At 40.4% G+C, this 15,788-nt stretch overlaps 1 protein-coding gene across 1 annotated transcript in view; it reads right to left on the reverse strand.

Annotated features, from left to right (window-relative positions):
• Window positions 1-15,788, reverse strand: part of EPHA10 (EPH receptor A10) — a 740,746-nt gene that overhangs the window by 1,409 nt on the left and 723,549 nt on the right. The window contains exon 16 of the mRNA XM_088462290.1: window positions 10,232-10,396. Coding sequence (XP_088318416.1) covers window positions 10,232-10,396 — 165 coding nt within the window. The remainder of the gene's footprint in view (window positions 1-10,231; window positions 10,397-15,788) is intronic.

Here is a 15,788-nt window from a genome sequence, read left to right on the forward strand (position 1 = left end):
CTCTCATGGTACTTTTTGCGATATGTAGCCTATAGCCTAATATGGGAAACACAATGTTCGGGTGAGGTTAGCTATCTGGGCCAAGAATTCTGCAGCTCGGTAAATTAGTCAGGAAAGAAGCCCTGTAGGCTGCTTTTGAGAGCAAAATTCCAGGACTGCAGTACGCTGGTGGTCCTGCATCCTGACTCTGACTCTTCAAAACAAAGGGCCTGATTCAGACCCACTCGCAAGCGGCTGTCCGCTCGCAAGTGGGTCGATGTTGTGCACTGCGCATGCGCACGACGGCAGGAGCTCCGTCGTGCGCATGCGCCAGACGCGACGAGTGAAGGACTTTCCTTCGCTCGTTGTGTCTGATCAAAGGGGGCGTGCTGTCGATGTTGATTGACAGCACGCCCCATTTGGTGGGCGTGCCTCCCTGATGGGGCGTTCCCAAGGGAACGCCTGCCGTCAGAAGCCGGCCCACTGACATCACTAGTGATGTCAGTGGGAGTGATTTTGGCTCTGATAGAGCCAAAATCACTCCGGGCCTTGCGGTTGAAAACCTGAACCGCAGGCTCCGGCTCGCAGTTTCGATGGTCGCGATGGTCAAGACCATCGCGGCCATCAAACTGCACGCTCGTATAGGCTGTGGGTGGTGACCCACAGCTATAGGAGCGTCCAGGAGGACGCTCCATAATTATGGAGGGCGGCCCTCATTCAGAGCGTGCGCTCTGCTCAGAGTGTACGGCTCTGAATGAGGGCCAAAGTCCCCTGGTTTTTTGCAGTTTCAGAGAGGAGCTAGCAGTAGCCACAGCTGTGTGGATGTCTCAACATAATGATGTCTGTCACAGAGAGAATCCAGGAGCAGGCAGCTTCAAACTAAACTGAAGGAGATGCTGGGTGAGATGCATCAATGCTGATTTTGCAGTCAAACTCCGAAAATTACGTATTTGTAGGTTTGACCGCTTACCGTATATATGCACCAAGCTCCGGAATGTGAAATATTTTGGGGCTTGGAGGCAGTGGGCAATGCCATCCTTAGATTCCCCCTGGGAGGGATCCATTCGGATCTCACCCAGAACTCCCTGCAGCGCGTGCATCACTTAACGCATGTGCAGAAGGACTTCTGGGTCATAAACCTGGAATTCCTTCTATCACAAAGAACATCTCTTACCGAGAGAGCTATCCTTTTTGATTTTTTTCACGCATTCGGAGTTGATAAATGCTGTTATGCTTGCGATGAGTGGCAGGATGCACTTCATGCATCCTGCCCACTAAGAGGAAAATGAAGAGTAAAGGAGTCCTAAAGTAAGTAAACTACAATGGTTAAAGAGATTGGAATTTAAAGCACTGCTGGGAGTGTGTGCTTTCGGTGGGTATTGAAAGATGCTCAGGATTAATGGAGCTATTTTGTATTGGACTGTACAGTATGGTGTCAGAGAGCAGTGGTAAGTTAAGGGGTTGTCAGTTGGTGAAGTTTAGTGTTAGAGAGTGATAGTGGGTGAGATTTAGTATTAGAAAGTGATGGTGAGTGAGCATATTTCTGTGGTTGATGTATAGTGTCAGTGATGATGACTGAGGGGAGTTTTAGTGATTGAAGTGTAGTGTCAGGGTCTGGCATGGAGTTATGGATTTTTCAGTGGGTGGCATATAGTTTTATGGAGTGATAATGGGTGAGGTGTAGTGTCAGGAAGTGGTTGGTGCCATGGAGTGGTGGAGAGTGTGGTAAATTTCAGTGATTGAGTTATAGTGTCAGTGAGTGGGGGTGGGTGAGAGGTATTTCAGTGAGGGATGCTGTCTGTGAATAGTAGTGGGCAAGTGGAATTGTATATGACATTTATGGATGATTGAGAAGTATTTGGTGAAGGGTAAGTGTGGTTTGTAAGGTAATATAATACAGGTAGTAATACATATCTCTGAGTCCTGAGACAGCAGAGCCTGCACTGGTCATTTGTCTGGGTCCTTACTCCATGTTCCATCTAGCATGCTCCATTTCGCAGAACAATAGAGTAAATGTAGCAAGCGATCTCACCTTCATGTGATATGCCTAACATTGTGCTGTGTCCTCACCCTACAAACATGTCACATCAAAAATTGGTGTTGAACATTAAATGGTACCCATTATACATACAAACTAAGCCACAGTTTAGGGAATGTGACACATACCATGGCCAAAGGTGTTGACTATCACCACCAACACATGCGTGTGTGGGTGTATTCGTATGTGGGGGGTGCACCAATTATACCTCTCACCCAAGGCACTAATATTTTTAGTCATCGCTCTGTCCAAATTTAATGAAAATTCTTGTGGCCGTGCCATTATTTTAGAGTTTGATTTGTTAAATAATGTCTAGTATTACCAAAATGCCAGTAAGGTGTTTAATAGTGATACATAATGTAGGTCTAACAAAATTAGTTAATCCATAAAAGAAAAAGAAGTACATATTTGGGTAAACTTGAAACAGCTTTTGTTACCTGTAATATGACAAGTATTTTATGTAATGATGTATAATGTATGTACTGTTCACATGGGGCTGATTATCCGTTGCAAGCAAAGTGGCTATACTTGTGAGCAACAGTGAAAGCCTGTTTTACTACTTTTTGCTAATGCCGGTATCTGTTCAACTTTATTATACACCGACCGCTGCAACTGTCATCATAAGTGTCTGCACTTCTCACTAGCCTCATACTACTTGCAAATGATTTGTCAGAAACAGGCTTCGCTTGCCTACAGATATATGCAAGACTCACATGGAGCTTTTGATAAACACCTATGACACTCCATAAACTCAGGGTGGTTTAGTGCAATCGCTTTGGCACCACCCACTTTATGCCCTGAAACACCCTTTTTCACAGAAAGACAGATCTGACCAAGTAGCACTTGACTCAAAATAGGACAGACATGCTAAAATGCATAAAGTCTCTTCTGCACATGCGCTGTATACAAACACTCACCATTTGAATCTGTGAAGAAAGATCCGTGTGACTCACAATCAGCCCCATGAACTCAAAGTTATCTGCTAAAGTTATTCATATGGTCATGATAACTGAGATTAGTGAGTACATTTACCTTCACTTATAATACAGTACTGTACATTTCCATTTATCCATTTTTTTAATTTACGAAGACCTTGGATTCTACCTGGAGAAGGGGTCTGACCTCTTCCAGGGGGAAGGTAAGTGTGGGTGTGAGTGTGTGTGAATGTGTAATAAAGGCATAAATCCTTCAGTGTCTGTATCCTGTCTTTTTTTATATTGTCTCTACAGTAATAGTACAAGTGCCAGCGGCCTGCTGGAACTTGTGGTTCTACAAGTGCCGCAGGGCCTGCTTACTGAAAGAACAATAATATTTCTTTATGTTACACAATTACCTCTGCACCATCCACCACTAGGGGTGTGCGTAAGAGCCTAAGTATTTAAGTCTAGGTCTGGTTGATCTTCGGGCATGGGGATCATATTTTATTTTTGGGATCCCCACTTTCCAAGGCCCTGTGCTGAATAGTTTGGGGCCGGATTACATTATGGCAGGGGGATCCCATGCTTTGTGTCTCCCTGCTATACTGTAAGGATACCATCTGGCTCAGCCTGTTGCTGGTTACTGGAAATATGGGGGAACCCTATGCAATTTTTCCCCTGTATTTCCAGTACCAGAACAGGCTCAGAAGTCTGGGGCTGGTTATGCTTTTGGGGTGGGGGAAAAAAAAGGAAAAAAGAGAAATAGTGGGTGCTAATATATAGCTATTGTCACTTGTTTAATATGTAAAAAGGAGCTGATACAGCTGCCCCCACAAAGGTGGATCTGGAACTCCACTGATAAAATTAAAAACAGAAAAATGTATAATGGGAGCGCTTGCACACAGCTGCTGCTTTGAGAAATATTACACTTTATTAAACATCATTTAATTAAATTAAAACATGTTTTGCAATATCAAAATTAGAGATGAGCAGGTTCGGATCTAAGAGATCCAAACCCACCCGAACTAAGGGAATCTGAGTCGGATCCAAGTGAGCTTGGATGTTCCCGCCGACTCTCATCTCTCAAATCGAGGCAAAACCAAAGAGATGAAATCTCGCGGCTCGCAAGCTTTCGTCTCTATATAAAAGGGACGCGATGGGTGCCATTTCACTCTGGCTGTGGAGACTGAACAGGTAGGGTGGGTAGTGTAGGGCTGGGGATAGGTGCTGTGCTGTTCTGTCTGCTGTGTCCTGTTCTGTCTGCTGTGTCCTGGGCTGGTGCTGATCCATTCTGGGCTGGTGTTCTGCTGTCTGCTGTGTCCATCTGGGCTGTTGTTGCTGATCCATCAGGGCTGGTGCTGTGCTGTCTGCTGTGTCCATCTGGGCTGTTGCTGATCCATCTGGGCTGGTGCTGTCTGCTGTACTGTCTGCTGCATCCATCTGAGCCCAAGTTATGGACCCAAATAAAGTGTATTTTTTTGTGTAATATATATTTGTCTGTGTGCGTGTTAGGCTTAACCGCACAAAATACAACAAGTCAGCAATGCAAGCTAGTGCTGCCTGACTCCAGTCGTCTTCAAGCTGTGCTCTAGGCCCAAAGTTCTGGAGCAGAAAAAAATAAAGCGTCTTTTTTTTATCTTTGTGTGTGTGTGCGCTTGTTAGGCTTAACTGCACAAGATCCAGCCAGCAACGCAAGTTGCAACCTAGTGCTGCCCGACTCCAGTCATGATCAATCAGTGCTCTGGGCTCAAGTTCTGGAGCTGTAAAAAAATAAAATCAATTGTCTTTTTTCCTAATAATTGTCTGTGTGTCTGTGCATATTAGGCTTAGCCGCACAAGATCTAGCAAGTTTGCAACGCAACCTAGTGCTGCCCGACTCCAGTCGTGATCAACCGGTGCTCTAGGCTCAAGTTCTGGAGCAGAAAAAAATAAAAATCAATTGTCTTTTTTTTATATTTTACTGTCTGTGTGTGTGTGTACATGCGTGTTAGGCTTAGCTGCACAAGAACTAGCAAGTCGGCAACGCAACCTAGTGCTGCCCGACTCCAGTTGTCATTAATCTGTGCTCCGGGCTCAAGTTCTGGAGCTGAAAAAATTGTCTTTTTTGTCTAATATTTGTCTGTGTGTCTGTGCGTGTTAGGCTTAGTCACACAAGATCTACCAAGTCGGCAACGCAACCTAGTGCTGCCCGACTCCAGCCATCATCAATCTGTGCTCTGGGCTCAAGTTCTGGACCCGAAAAAAAAGCACAAAAAAAATAGTGTCTTTTGTCTATTTATTTTCTGTGTGTGTGTGCGTGTTAGGCTTAGCCACACAAGATACAGCAATGCAACCTAGTGCTGCCCGACTCCAGTCGTCACCAATCTGTGCTCTGGGCCCAAGTTCTGGACCCGAAAAAAAAACAGTATCTTTTGTATATTTTTTTTCTGTGTGCGCACGACTGCACGTGTGTGAATTTTGTAACCGCACCTTGGCTATACTATTGGTGCTTGTGACACTGCTTCAAGACTGCAGAAAATATGGATGGCTGTCACATGACAGGAGAGCAAGGCCAAGAACCACATGTTGTAGCTGCCGCCAGCAGTCATCATGATAATGCAAGGCTGTCAACTTCCTTGTCCTCTATGAAGACCCATGCCTTCAATCCTCAAGGGTATCCCAACCATCATCTTTGCACAGTCCTCAACTCTATTAACAATTATATCAATCAGTTTTGAGTCAGCAAGCTGGATGCAACCTTCTGGCCCTTTAACTAGATGAAAAAAAACAATATTGTGAGCTGTGAGGTAACCAAAATTGACTGTAAACAAGTGGAAATAAATGTTATTGAGGTTATTAATACTGTAGGAACAAAAAAGGCAAATTTTATGTGATTTTAGCAGTTTTTTTTATTTTTTAAGAAAAATACCCAGATCCAATACCAAAACATGAAAACAAAACACGGAGGTGAGGTTTTGGCATAATCAATCCAGATCCAAAACCAGGGAAGAGCCAGAGCCAAAACCAAAACCAAAACACGGAGGTCGGCACACATCTCTAATCAAAATACGGAGAAAGAAATATTACATAAGGCCTATGGCCACAATTTTTCTATAATGCACTGATCCAGCTATCAGTGTAAAAAATATAAAACTTTAAAAATTAAAATTAAAAAATGCATAAAAAATACACATTTAAAAATCATGCACCAGTCTTAGTTAGCAGTGTTTAAGCAGCTAATCATAGAATGTTAGTAATTAGTCACAGCCTATGTTCATGCAGATGGAAGGGTTAGTAGTAAGCAGATATATTATGCAGTCACTGTAAATACTGATAGATCTAGTTTATAGTACATTACCATCTGGCCACTTCCTTTTGCAGTCCAATATCCTATGTTAGATGGTCCTAACCTCTACTTCAATGGGAGAGGATACTTAAAGCTCCTGGCTGTGCAAATAGTGTGGTAGCTGTGCACTGGATAAACAAAGCTTACACTATATGTGGCATGCAGTCCTGGGATGCTTAGGTCCTAAGGCAGAAGGACCTCTACTCCTATTCCATGGCACCCTTTGCAGCTCACGATGCTGAAAACAGCCAAGGTAAGCTGGTAACCTCATTGTGCTTGACTTACGGTTTCGGAACTTCCGGCTTCCGGTTTGCATCCCAAAGGTCAACTGATGCATTTCCCTGTATCAAGTCGGGTTTTGATATGTTGGTACTTTAGGTTCTGAGGAATTCTTTTCTTTAGAATCTCAGGATCTCCGATGTTCCTGTACCAGAACAGGCTCAGAAGTCTGGGGCTGGATATGCTTCTGGGGGGGGGGACCCCATGCCATTTTTTACTCAGATTTTTTACCTTTTCTTTACAATAAAAACAGAAGCACTGCACAGATCTTGATCAGTACAGTGATTTGGCACAACACACAGCTCACAGGCTCAGTGTTCTATCATGTTTTAAACATCATTCTTAGAAAATCTGTGAGTTGTAATCCTGTCTATAGAAAGTACTTGCATGTTGGTTCGATGGTTTATTAACTTCTATTTGCATGTTTGGTCATCTATTTCTGTGCAGGATTGTGCATTTGCACCCATGTTTGCTTTTAGTAAATCCCTGAGCTGGGAGGAGTTGCATGGTGTAGGTCACATTCAGCCAACTCTCATGTGGAAAATCCTGCTTTCCATCTGTTCCTTTGGAAGTTCCTCCCCGGGTGTGCCTGCTTCGGTGGGCTGATCCTCTCCTGTGTTCCTAGAATTCAGCACTGGGTAATTTGTGAGCTGCTTCCACATTGTTTCCACATCTGACTGTGTAGATGGGTCCACTGCCTCTTAGCTCTGTGATGTTCCCGCCTCTTCCCCTAGCTCCCGTGGCTGTGTGCTGAAGTGCTCTTACCTGCAGTTCCTCATCAGGTTACCAGCTGTAGTCTCTGGTGTCTTGGGCATGAGTTCTGCTGTCTGTCCTCTCTTCAATTCCTGCTGGTGAGCTACAGTTGCTGGGGTGAGCCTTGTGCTAGCCGCTGTCATCTTGCTGCCGGGCTCCTTCTGGAATCCTGTTATAGTCTCCCTGCTGTGCAGGATTTCCTGGGCTGCAGAGTTCAGGCTTATTACCTTTTGTGGTGATACTTTCAGTGCTGGAATGTTCTCCTAATGCATCAATTATCTTGATTAAGTGATGTGCAGTGCATTCTAGCTCCCTGTCCTCTCTGGCTCCTGTGGTGTGCTGCCTGCATTATCCTTCCAAATGCACAGCTTCCCATTTCTTTGAGCTCTTAGTAATAGATAGCTAGGGACGATCATGACTCCTATTCAACAGATCCTTCTGGCTATTAGTGCCTCTACCCAGAGGCTTGTGGATCAGAGGCACCTCCCTGTCAAGTGGAGGTGCCTCTGATCTCCAACTCCGAAGTCCTTGCTTCTTTTTTTCCAAGTCCAGTTCTCTGTTCTCTGTTCCAGTGGTCCTAGTACAATTCAAGATCGACTACCATTTTGTTTCCAGCCACCAAAATTCTGCTCTAGCATGCCTTAACAACCTTTTTCGGACCTAGCATTTATGGAGAAGCTTCGGGATATCTATTGCATATGTTTTTAACATTTTTGTGTATACTCTCAGGCAGGATGTGCAGGAAGATTTCTTTTGTATTTTCCCTGCAGGAGGCTGAGGACTGGCCCCGATTGAACATCTGGAGACTATATATTTGTCTCCCTGTCTTGTTGATTTTTATGCAATTTCATTTGTTTTCTAAATTTATGTGATTTTATATATTCTGTTTCATTTAAATTATGTGTTGGTTTATTTATATTTCATGGACTTTAAAGTTCATAATTTGATCGTACTGTTCTGATATTTTGTCTCTTTTTTATGTATTTTTTTATTTATTTTCCTTTGCTTTTTATACTGCTGGGTTTTTTGTATATCCTGTTTTATTTAATTTATTTTTTCATTTGATGTGTTTTTTTTATTTTGGATATATCTACCTAAAGCTCTTTATTTATGTGGGTGGAGTTCCATATTCATATCCATGTTCTTTGGTCACTTAGATAGTAGCCCCAGTAATTTATCCAATATTTAGATCTTTTATTTGGGTTGGGGGTGGGGGGGTTGTTACTGTAGGTAATCTGTATGTAGTGTAGTTTTGATGGGGTAACTATGGGATCCAGGTATACCTAATTTGGAGATAGGCAATACAGGGTGGGGGTTCTAGGGAGGTTTGTTTTGGGAGTAATTATTATTTTGTAGGTTAGGGATAGGGTATATAGGCGGGAGGTCTATGTTTTGATATTATGGTGGATTTGTATTTTTTTTTTTTCATATTTTCAATTATTGTATGCCATCTATGACCTTTTTTATTTTTTTTATTTTGGTGTATGCCCAAATGTTGCCTTCGGGTGTTGCCTTGGTTATCCATGACTATTGTGGGGTATTTTGCTTATTTTTATATCCTTATATTGTAGTTTTCATATCTGCCTTCATGTCTATATGCCCGTTTCCGTATGTGGGTGTATTTGCAAAATCAGGGAAAACTTGCACGGGAATGGAATTTCGGCCAGACACGATTGTTAGTAAATAAACCCCTAAGAGCTAGTTACTACCATTGCTCCAGTTTCTGTTTGGATGTCAATCTCACTTCCCCCTTCTGCAGCATCAGTGTATAAGATGAACCCCCTGAGACTAAAAAATATGTTTGTATTTGCTAAATTTAATTGGGTAACATATTAACACTTACTGTGTGGACTAAAACTTGAAAAGACCATGTAACCCCCATTCTGTTTCCTCATTAAAGACAATTGCTGTGCGCATTTACAATTATATTGTTCATATAATAATTTTGCATTATTATACTTAAATCCATAAATAAATATATGCACTTTAGTCCATCCCAATATGGCTACAAGAGCTCACATTTATGTTAGTTTTGAGCATTTGGTCTGGTTCATCCTTCATCAAGTAGAGATATTAATTATGAAGAAATGTATTCAATATATTTAATTTACTTGGTATGGCAAAACCCCTTATTTCTATTTTTCTGCATATAAAAAAGTTATATAAGTATTTTTTTAAATTTATGCACTTGCTTGAGTGAAATGGGGTGCTAAGGTATAATACTTTTTGGAGTTCGCTGCGATGATAAATATACACCTTCATGCTTTTTTTCTGATAGTTCTGAAAGTTCAAATTACCACCACATTTTTTTGGAAGCAAATATATCTGATAGTGCATACACACGGTACGATGTTAATGAACGATATGAACAATAACAATATCGATCAATGATAAATCGTTCATATCATTGATTTTTATGCAGCAAAGGATCAATGAACGACCAACGATGTGCGTTCCCGCATGGACGATAACTATATATATGGTTGTCCATACATGCAGGCCAACTTGGACGATTTCAACACGATTTGCATGTTAAGAGATGACTTCACTGAAATATCGATCATAGATATCTATCATAGATATATATCAGTGTGTATACCCAAAATTGTTTGCCCTGCACTACAGAAAGTTGAAGGGAAATCTATCAGCGATATTGTTGGTTGTGCAGGTTGTACCATGTGTACTGTATGCACCATAATATCAACAGTACAGATTATAGTAGTTAACAAGTTTCTACAATAATTCTAACAGATATTTTGGCAGAAGTGTTGCTCATACTGCTGAAATGTGATAGAGTATTGAATATACATAATTGTCTGTTGTCTTTACTTTCAGCCAATTTTGTGGGAAATTAATTGAGATGACAAATTTCTCTGCTGCTGAGCAAATTCCTTGAACCATATTAACACATTACATGTATAGTTATAAAATGTAACTTACTGAACTGTCATCCTGGCCACAGACTCCAGGTAGCAATAGCCAGCTGCTGTGAAGTTATCCTTATACCTCTCCATTTCAATGGCCTCCAGCCATTCTCCCACTGAGCTAAATGAAGGGAATGTAGTAAATGTCCGTTCAATTAATGGAATGGAAGTACTGTGCGATCTATAAATTAAAGAGGCATGTAAGTCAACAGTTATTTTAGCAACCACAGTTAGCAATAAGCATTTGGATATTATTTTCATACTTTTATCATCATTTTTATTCTCTGAAACATCCCAGTAACATAATTTTGCAAAACTGTTATAAACCGGTCTGGAAATTCTTTGAGAAAATCTAGATGAATCAACTGATATTTAACAATGTGTCTATTTAAGCATGTATCATAGATGTTCTGATTGATATTTAACAGTTCTAATATAGTCCTTCAAGCTATTATGTCAATTTTTTTTCAATTGTATAAAATATATAAACAAATGCAGGTCTCACAAAGGAAGGTCTGTATAGGGTAAATATGTATTTACAGTTGTTTGTGCCAATATCAAACTTCTGAAATATTTACATGAATGCTATTTACACATATAGTCCTATTGTTCCTATATTAGAGTGCATCATATATGTCCTCTTTTTTTCCAAAATTTTCTCTTTTTTTTTCAATTGGTAGGTTCACTGCAATCCTGATTTTTGTTAGCTCTGGGAGGAGGTAATTAATTATATTTTTGTCCAGGTAATATGGTGGTTTCTATATCTGAAAACTATAAAATATATTTAATAACTAAATTGTATTTAATAACTATTGGTACTTAATAGTTCAAAAAAGCACATGCCTGTGAACAGATATAAAATGTTAATTTTATAATACATAGTTTTTGAGTGACAATAAGTTGAGCCCAGGGTTGTAATCAAGGCATAAGCCACATCACACATACCCTTCAACCCAATCAATAGTATACCATGGTCATGAGATTAAATAAAATCAGTTAAATTTTGTATTGTACACCCCACTTATATTAATGTAAATTGCAGACCCAAATAAATATAAAGTTCCCAAGTATGAGTAAAGCAGACAATATTTAGGGGATGCAGGACAACTAAGGAGACATAACCATGTCCCCAAGATTGTATGACTATGCCCTCTCCAGCTTCGCATTGGCATAGCATCTCTTTGGAAACACAATGTGCACAATGGGGAATGGTCATGACTCCACACACTTGGTCATACCCTCTAAGAGTACCAGGGTCTGTGGAACCTTTTCTTGGTGACATTTCTCATATGAATATAATGTTTTGACTATAACATTTTAAATTAAATCAATAAATAAACACTTACACTTCACACAGGATTGGATACATCCAACAATAATTCAATAATTATGCCAGAAAACAGTGTACAAGTATTTGTTGATGCAAATAAAAATGCATCTAGCTTTGCAACATGTGTGCTAAATTTATATAAGCAACTAAATAGTGGAAAAGTACTCTGTTGAGGGGGCACTCTTGATCAAATATAGTGTGGTATTTCAAAAAGCTATAGAAAATGTTAAAACTTGACTTTCATTAAAATGCCATCACACTTCTTACAATAAAGAATATAATTCTGTGAGAGCTACTTTCTATCAATGTTCCAATGTCAAGATCAACGCTAAAAGCATTCAAACCAATCAGTGATTTTCTTACATTATCTAACCTAAACTAGACAGTTAAAGAGATAATGGCTTTTTGGTGGCTATGCTTTTAGTACAAATTTACTGCTTTGAGAAATGTTAGCAAAAAAACCCCAGTGTATTCTAGTTAACTGGACAAGATTAGTGGTTGGAGCTGGGGTCTTGAGTGGAAAAGACTAATTAGAGTGGTACAGTATTTGCTTGATTATAGAATCAATCTCATGGTTCCCATACATGTTTGACCTGGCATCATGCAGAAAGGACTAATTACTTTTGGCAAACATATGGTGGTTAGTGGTTGAATGGCAATGTGCTTTATATGCCAATTAAAATCTTCAAATGGCAATTATTATTATTATTAAAATTGTGTAATCATCTAAAATGCAGGTTAGGTTCCTCGGTTCTCACTGGGCAGGGCGCACAAGAGGTGTGACGTGCATGTGTGCATTGCAGTCATGATGATGAGGCAGATGACCACCTGAAGAAGAGGACTGGGAATAATGTTAAGTATAATGGGAGGAGATGGGGTAGCTGAGGTGACCTGGGACAGAGTGGGACTTGGAACGAGGGTAAGTATCATGGGAGGTGACAGAGCAGGGGGTGGTATGGGGTTGAGCAGGACAGATAGCGGGGTTGAGCGAAGCAGATGCAGCAGATAAATGCAACTTGCTGTGGTGAGCAACATGTTGCACAATGATATATACAGTATTTTCGGTATTGTGCAACCAAGTGAAAACATTTTGAATGGTCTCCAGTAGAGATGTGCGGTTCGGTTCTGGCTTGGATCTTCTCGTGAAATTCGAATCTCAGAACAAAGCAAAAAGTAATTTTTCATAGACAAAACATCATCTTTCATGGACTAAACATCATCTTTCATGGACATATGTGCCAAGATGTCTGTGAAAGATGACATTTTGTCTCTTTCTGAGATATTAACTTGGTGGGAAAATCTGTGCCAAAACCAGAACCACACATTTCTAGTCTCCAGTGTCCAAACAGGCAAAATACACTACGAATGTAGACTATCAAAATGATGATAGACCAACAACCATATAGATGGCACTTACAAATCCATAAGAATCAAACTTCCAAAATATTGCTTGGTATATTTGGAATTCTGAACTTTACAAGAAGACACATGGTCATTCTAAAACTGTTTTATTAGGATCATTATTCCTCACAAATACACAGATACAGGGAAACAAAATCTAGTGTACTATCTTTTAATATGTTAAATAATCCAAAAGAATGTATTATACTTAAAAATATAAAATAGCCATATCTATACCTGAGGTGCCCAAAGTTACCTCCCAGATCCAGATATCCTGTACAGATGGAACACTGGGAAGGTATGTGATATTCATACACTGTCCCACTCCTGATCTGTCAGGTTCCTTGGTGCACTGAAGGTATCTACAATATGTTTCGACTATCATTTTCAGGGCAGTGGGGATTGAACATCGCTGTGACTAAATATCTCCTGACCAATCACAGCTCAGTTCAAAATATTAATAGAAAATCTATTAACCCCATAAATGTATATTAAAAAATGTCCTTAATCTCTTTAACTTTCCCTAATTTCTTTGACCTTTTTCTGATTTAATTTATAAAAAAATAATCTAAAATTTGCAAAAAATGCTATACACAATTCTGTTAGCTCAGGGGCATCTTTCAGGCACTTCTGCATAGTGGTTCATGCCACGTTTTCATAAATGCTCTGGTTTAGCCATTCTGAGTCCAAACCTTATTCTCATATCTTTACTGCAGATGGTGGCAGAAACTTTGTTTAACAATTATGCAAACTTAATCCTTTGGCAATTCAGTGTGCGGCACAGACCTGATGAGTATTAACATATCCAACAAAACTATTTTATTTCACAGTGATCTCCATATCTTTAGAATGCCATCTATCTTTCATAAAAATAATGAATAGATTTACTGCGAGTTTAACATAATTTCTTTCTATATTATATTCAATTTCTGTAACCTTTAAGACTGATTCATAAATATATTTGGCATTTCTGATGCCAAGTGTCTGCTGCAGTAGTTATATAGATGTCACTCTGTGTTTGGGTTCCAAATGGAGGTCTCCCAATATATTCTGGCTGATAGTTAAAACAATTAGGTATGTTTCGTGGAGTTGTCAAAAAACCCTTATCCATGGTTCTCTGGCCAAACTCCAATGTGTTTCCAATGTGTGGATCTCCAGTTTTTGGGCCTACTTTTAATATTCAATGATGCATTCCATATTAAACACATTTTAGCTTTTTATAGCATCAAAGCAATTTTTTTTACTATTTGGTGTAAATTCTTTCATGTACTGTGTCATCATGACCTAGTTAGATGAATGACCGTTTAAAACACTTTACAATATTACCTCATTCTAAAATAAATAATTAAATAGTTTAATAGCTACAATTGCTTTAAATCTAACTTTTAATTTGCCATGATATTTTAAATTGGCAAATTATAGATTAGGTATATTCAAACACTTGGGGGTTTGTTTATTAAAGTGAGAGTTTTTAGAAATGGAGATGTTGCCCATAGTAACCAATCAGATTCTACTTAACATTTAACTAGCCCATTCCAGAAGATAATAGCTAGAATCTGAGTGGTTGCTATGGGCAACATCTCCACTTCTAAAAACTCTCCCTTTAGTAAATATACCCTTTGTGCTTTATTTGACCTATATGGAGACAAAAATAACAATCTGCAAGACCTCTACAAGAAGAAATCGTAAAGTCACAATATCTTTTCCATCAGGTAGCAAACTAATGCAATGTATCAGAATGACCAAAGTACAGTAATTGGTCCACTACCATTCAGCCTATATGGGACTTATAAATATGTCTTATAAATATCTGCATAATATTTATACTATCATGAAACTCTTTGACTGCAAATTTTAAAATTAGTTATAGTATGGGGCAATGACGTAACTAGGGTATTTGGAGGCCAAGGCAAGTTAAAAAATAGAGCTCTCCTCCCCAAGTATGTGCACGCGCAAAAAAAGTGGGCATGGTCACATGCCACAAGCGACATGACCACTGGAAAATAGAGGCGTGTCAACATGACAAACCACCATTTCTCATCACTCTGGGAACATTCCTTTCCATTCTGTACGCACATTAATGCCCCAAGTAGTAGTGCCCCTCTTGCAATGCCCACTGTAGTAGTGCTCCTTATGCAGTTCACCTTATACAGTGCCCCCAGTAGTGGTCCCTCCTATGCAGTGCCCCCAGTAGTGCCCCTTATATAGTGCCCCCAGTAGTAGTCCCCTCTATGCAGGGCCCCCAGTATTGGTCCCCCCTATGCAGTGCCCCCAGTATTGCCTTTTATATAGTGCCCCCAGTAGTAGTCCCCCCTATGCAGTTCCCCCATTAGTGGTCCCCTCTATGCAGTGCCCCCCATTCCTGCTCCTGCGCCTGCCACCATCCGCTCCTCCATCCTCCCGGCTCACTCTGCACTGTGGGAGAGACATCTTGACATCTCTCCCATCACCCACTGCAGGAGCCAGAAGATGGAGCTTGCAAGTGAGCTCCAGCCTGACCCGGCAGTGGGCTAAGCAGCAAATGACAGTCAGTCTGACTCTCATTGGCTGCCAAAACAAACACGCTGCCACCGCATAGTACAAGTGTACTACCCGGTGGCTGTGTTTGTTACTGTGTGGTGCGGTCCACACTACACTGACCAGTATCCTGGGTCATGGCCGGTGATGCTACCCCCCCGCACCACTGGTCCGATGGTGCCCTGCTTGATCCCTTCCTGATATACCTTAGGTAAGGGGTATATTATGCAATATAAAGACCTCACAGCACTGAGGTCATAATTTCAATTCGTGGTCATGGCGTGTGTGTGGGGTTTGTATGTTCCCTTTGTGTATGTGTGGGTTT

The sequence above is a fragment of the Taudactylus pleione genome, unplaced genomic scaffold, assembly GCF_031769625.1.
Source record: "Taudactylus pleione unplaced genomic scaffold, aTauple2 ptg000007l, whole genome shotgun sequence".
NCBI classification, from domain to species: domain Eukaryota; kingdom Metazoa; phylum Chordata; class Amphibia; order Anura; family Myobatrachidae; genus Taudactylus; species Taudactylus pleione.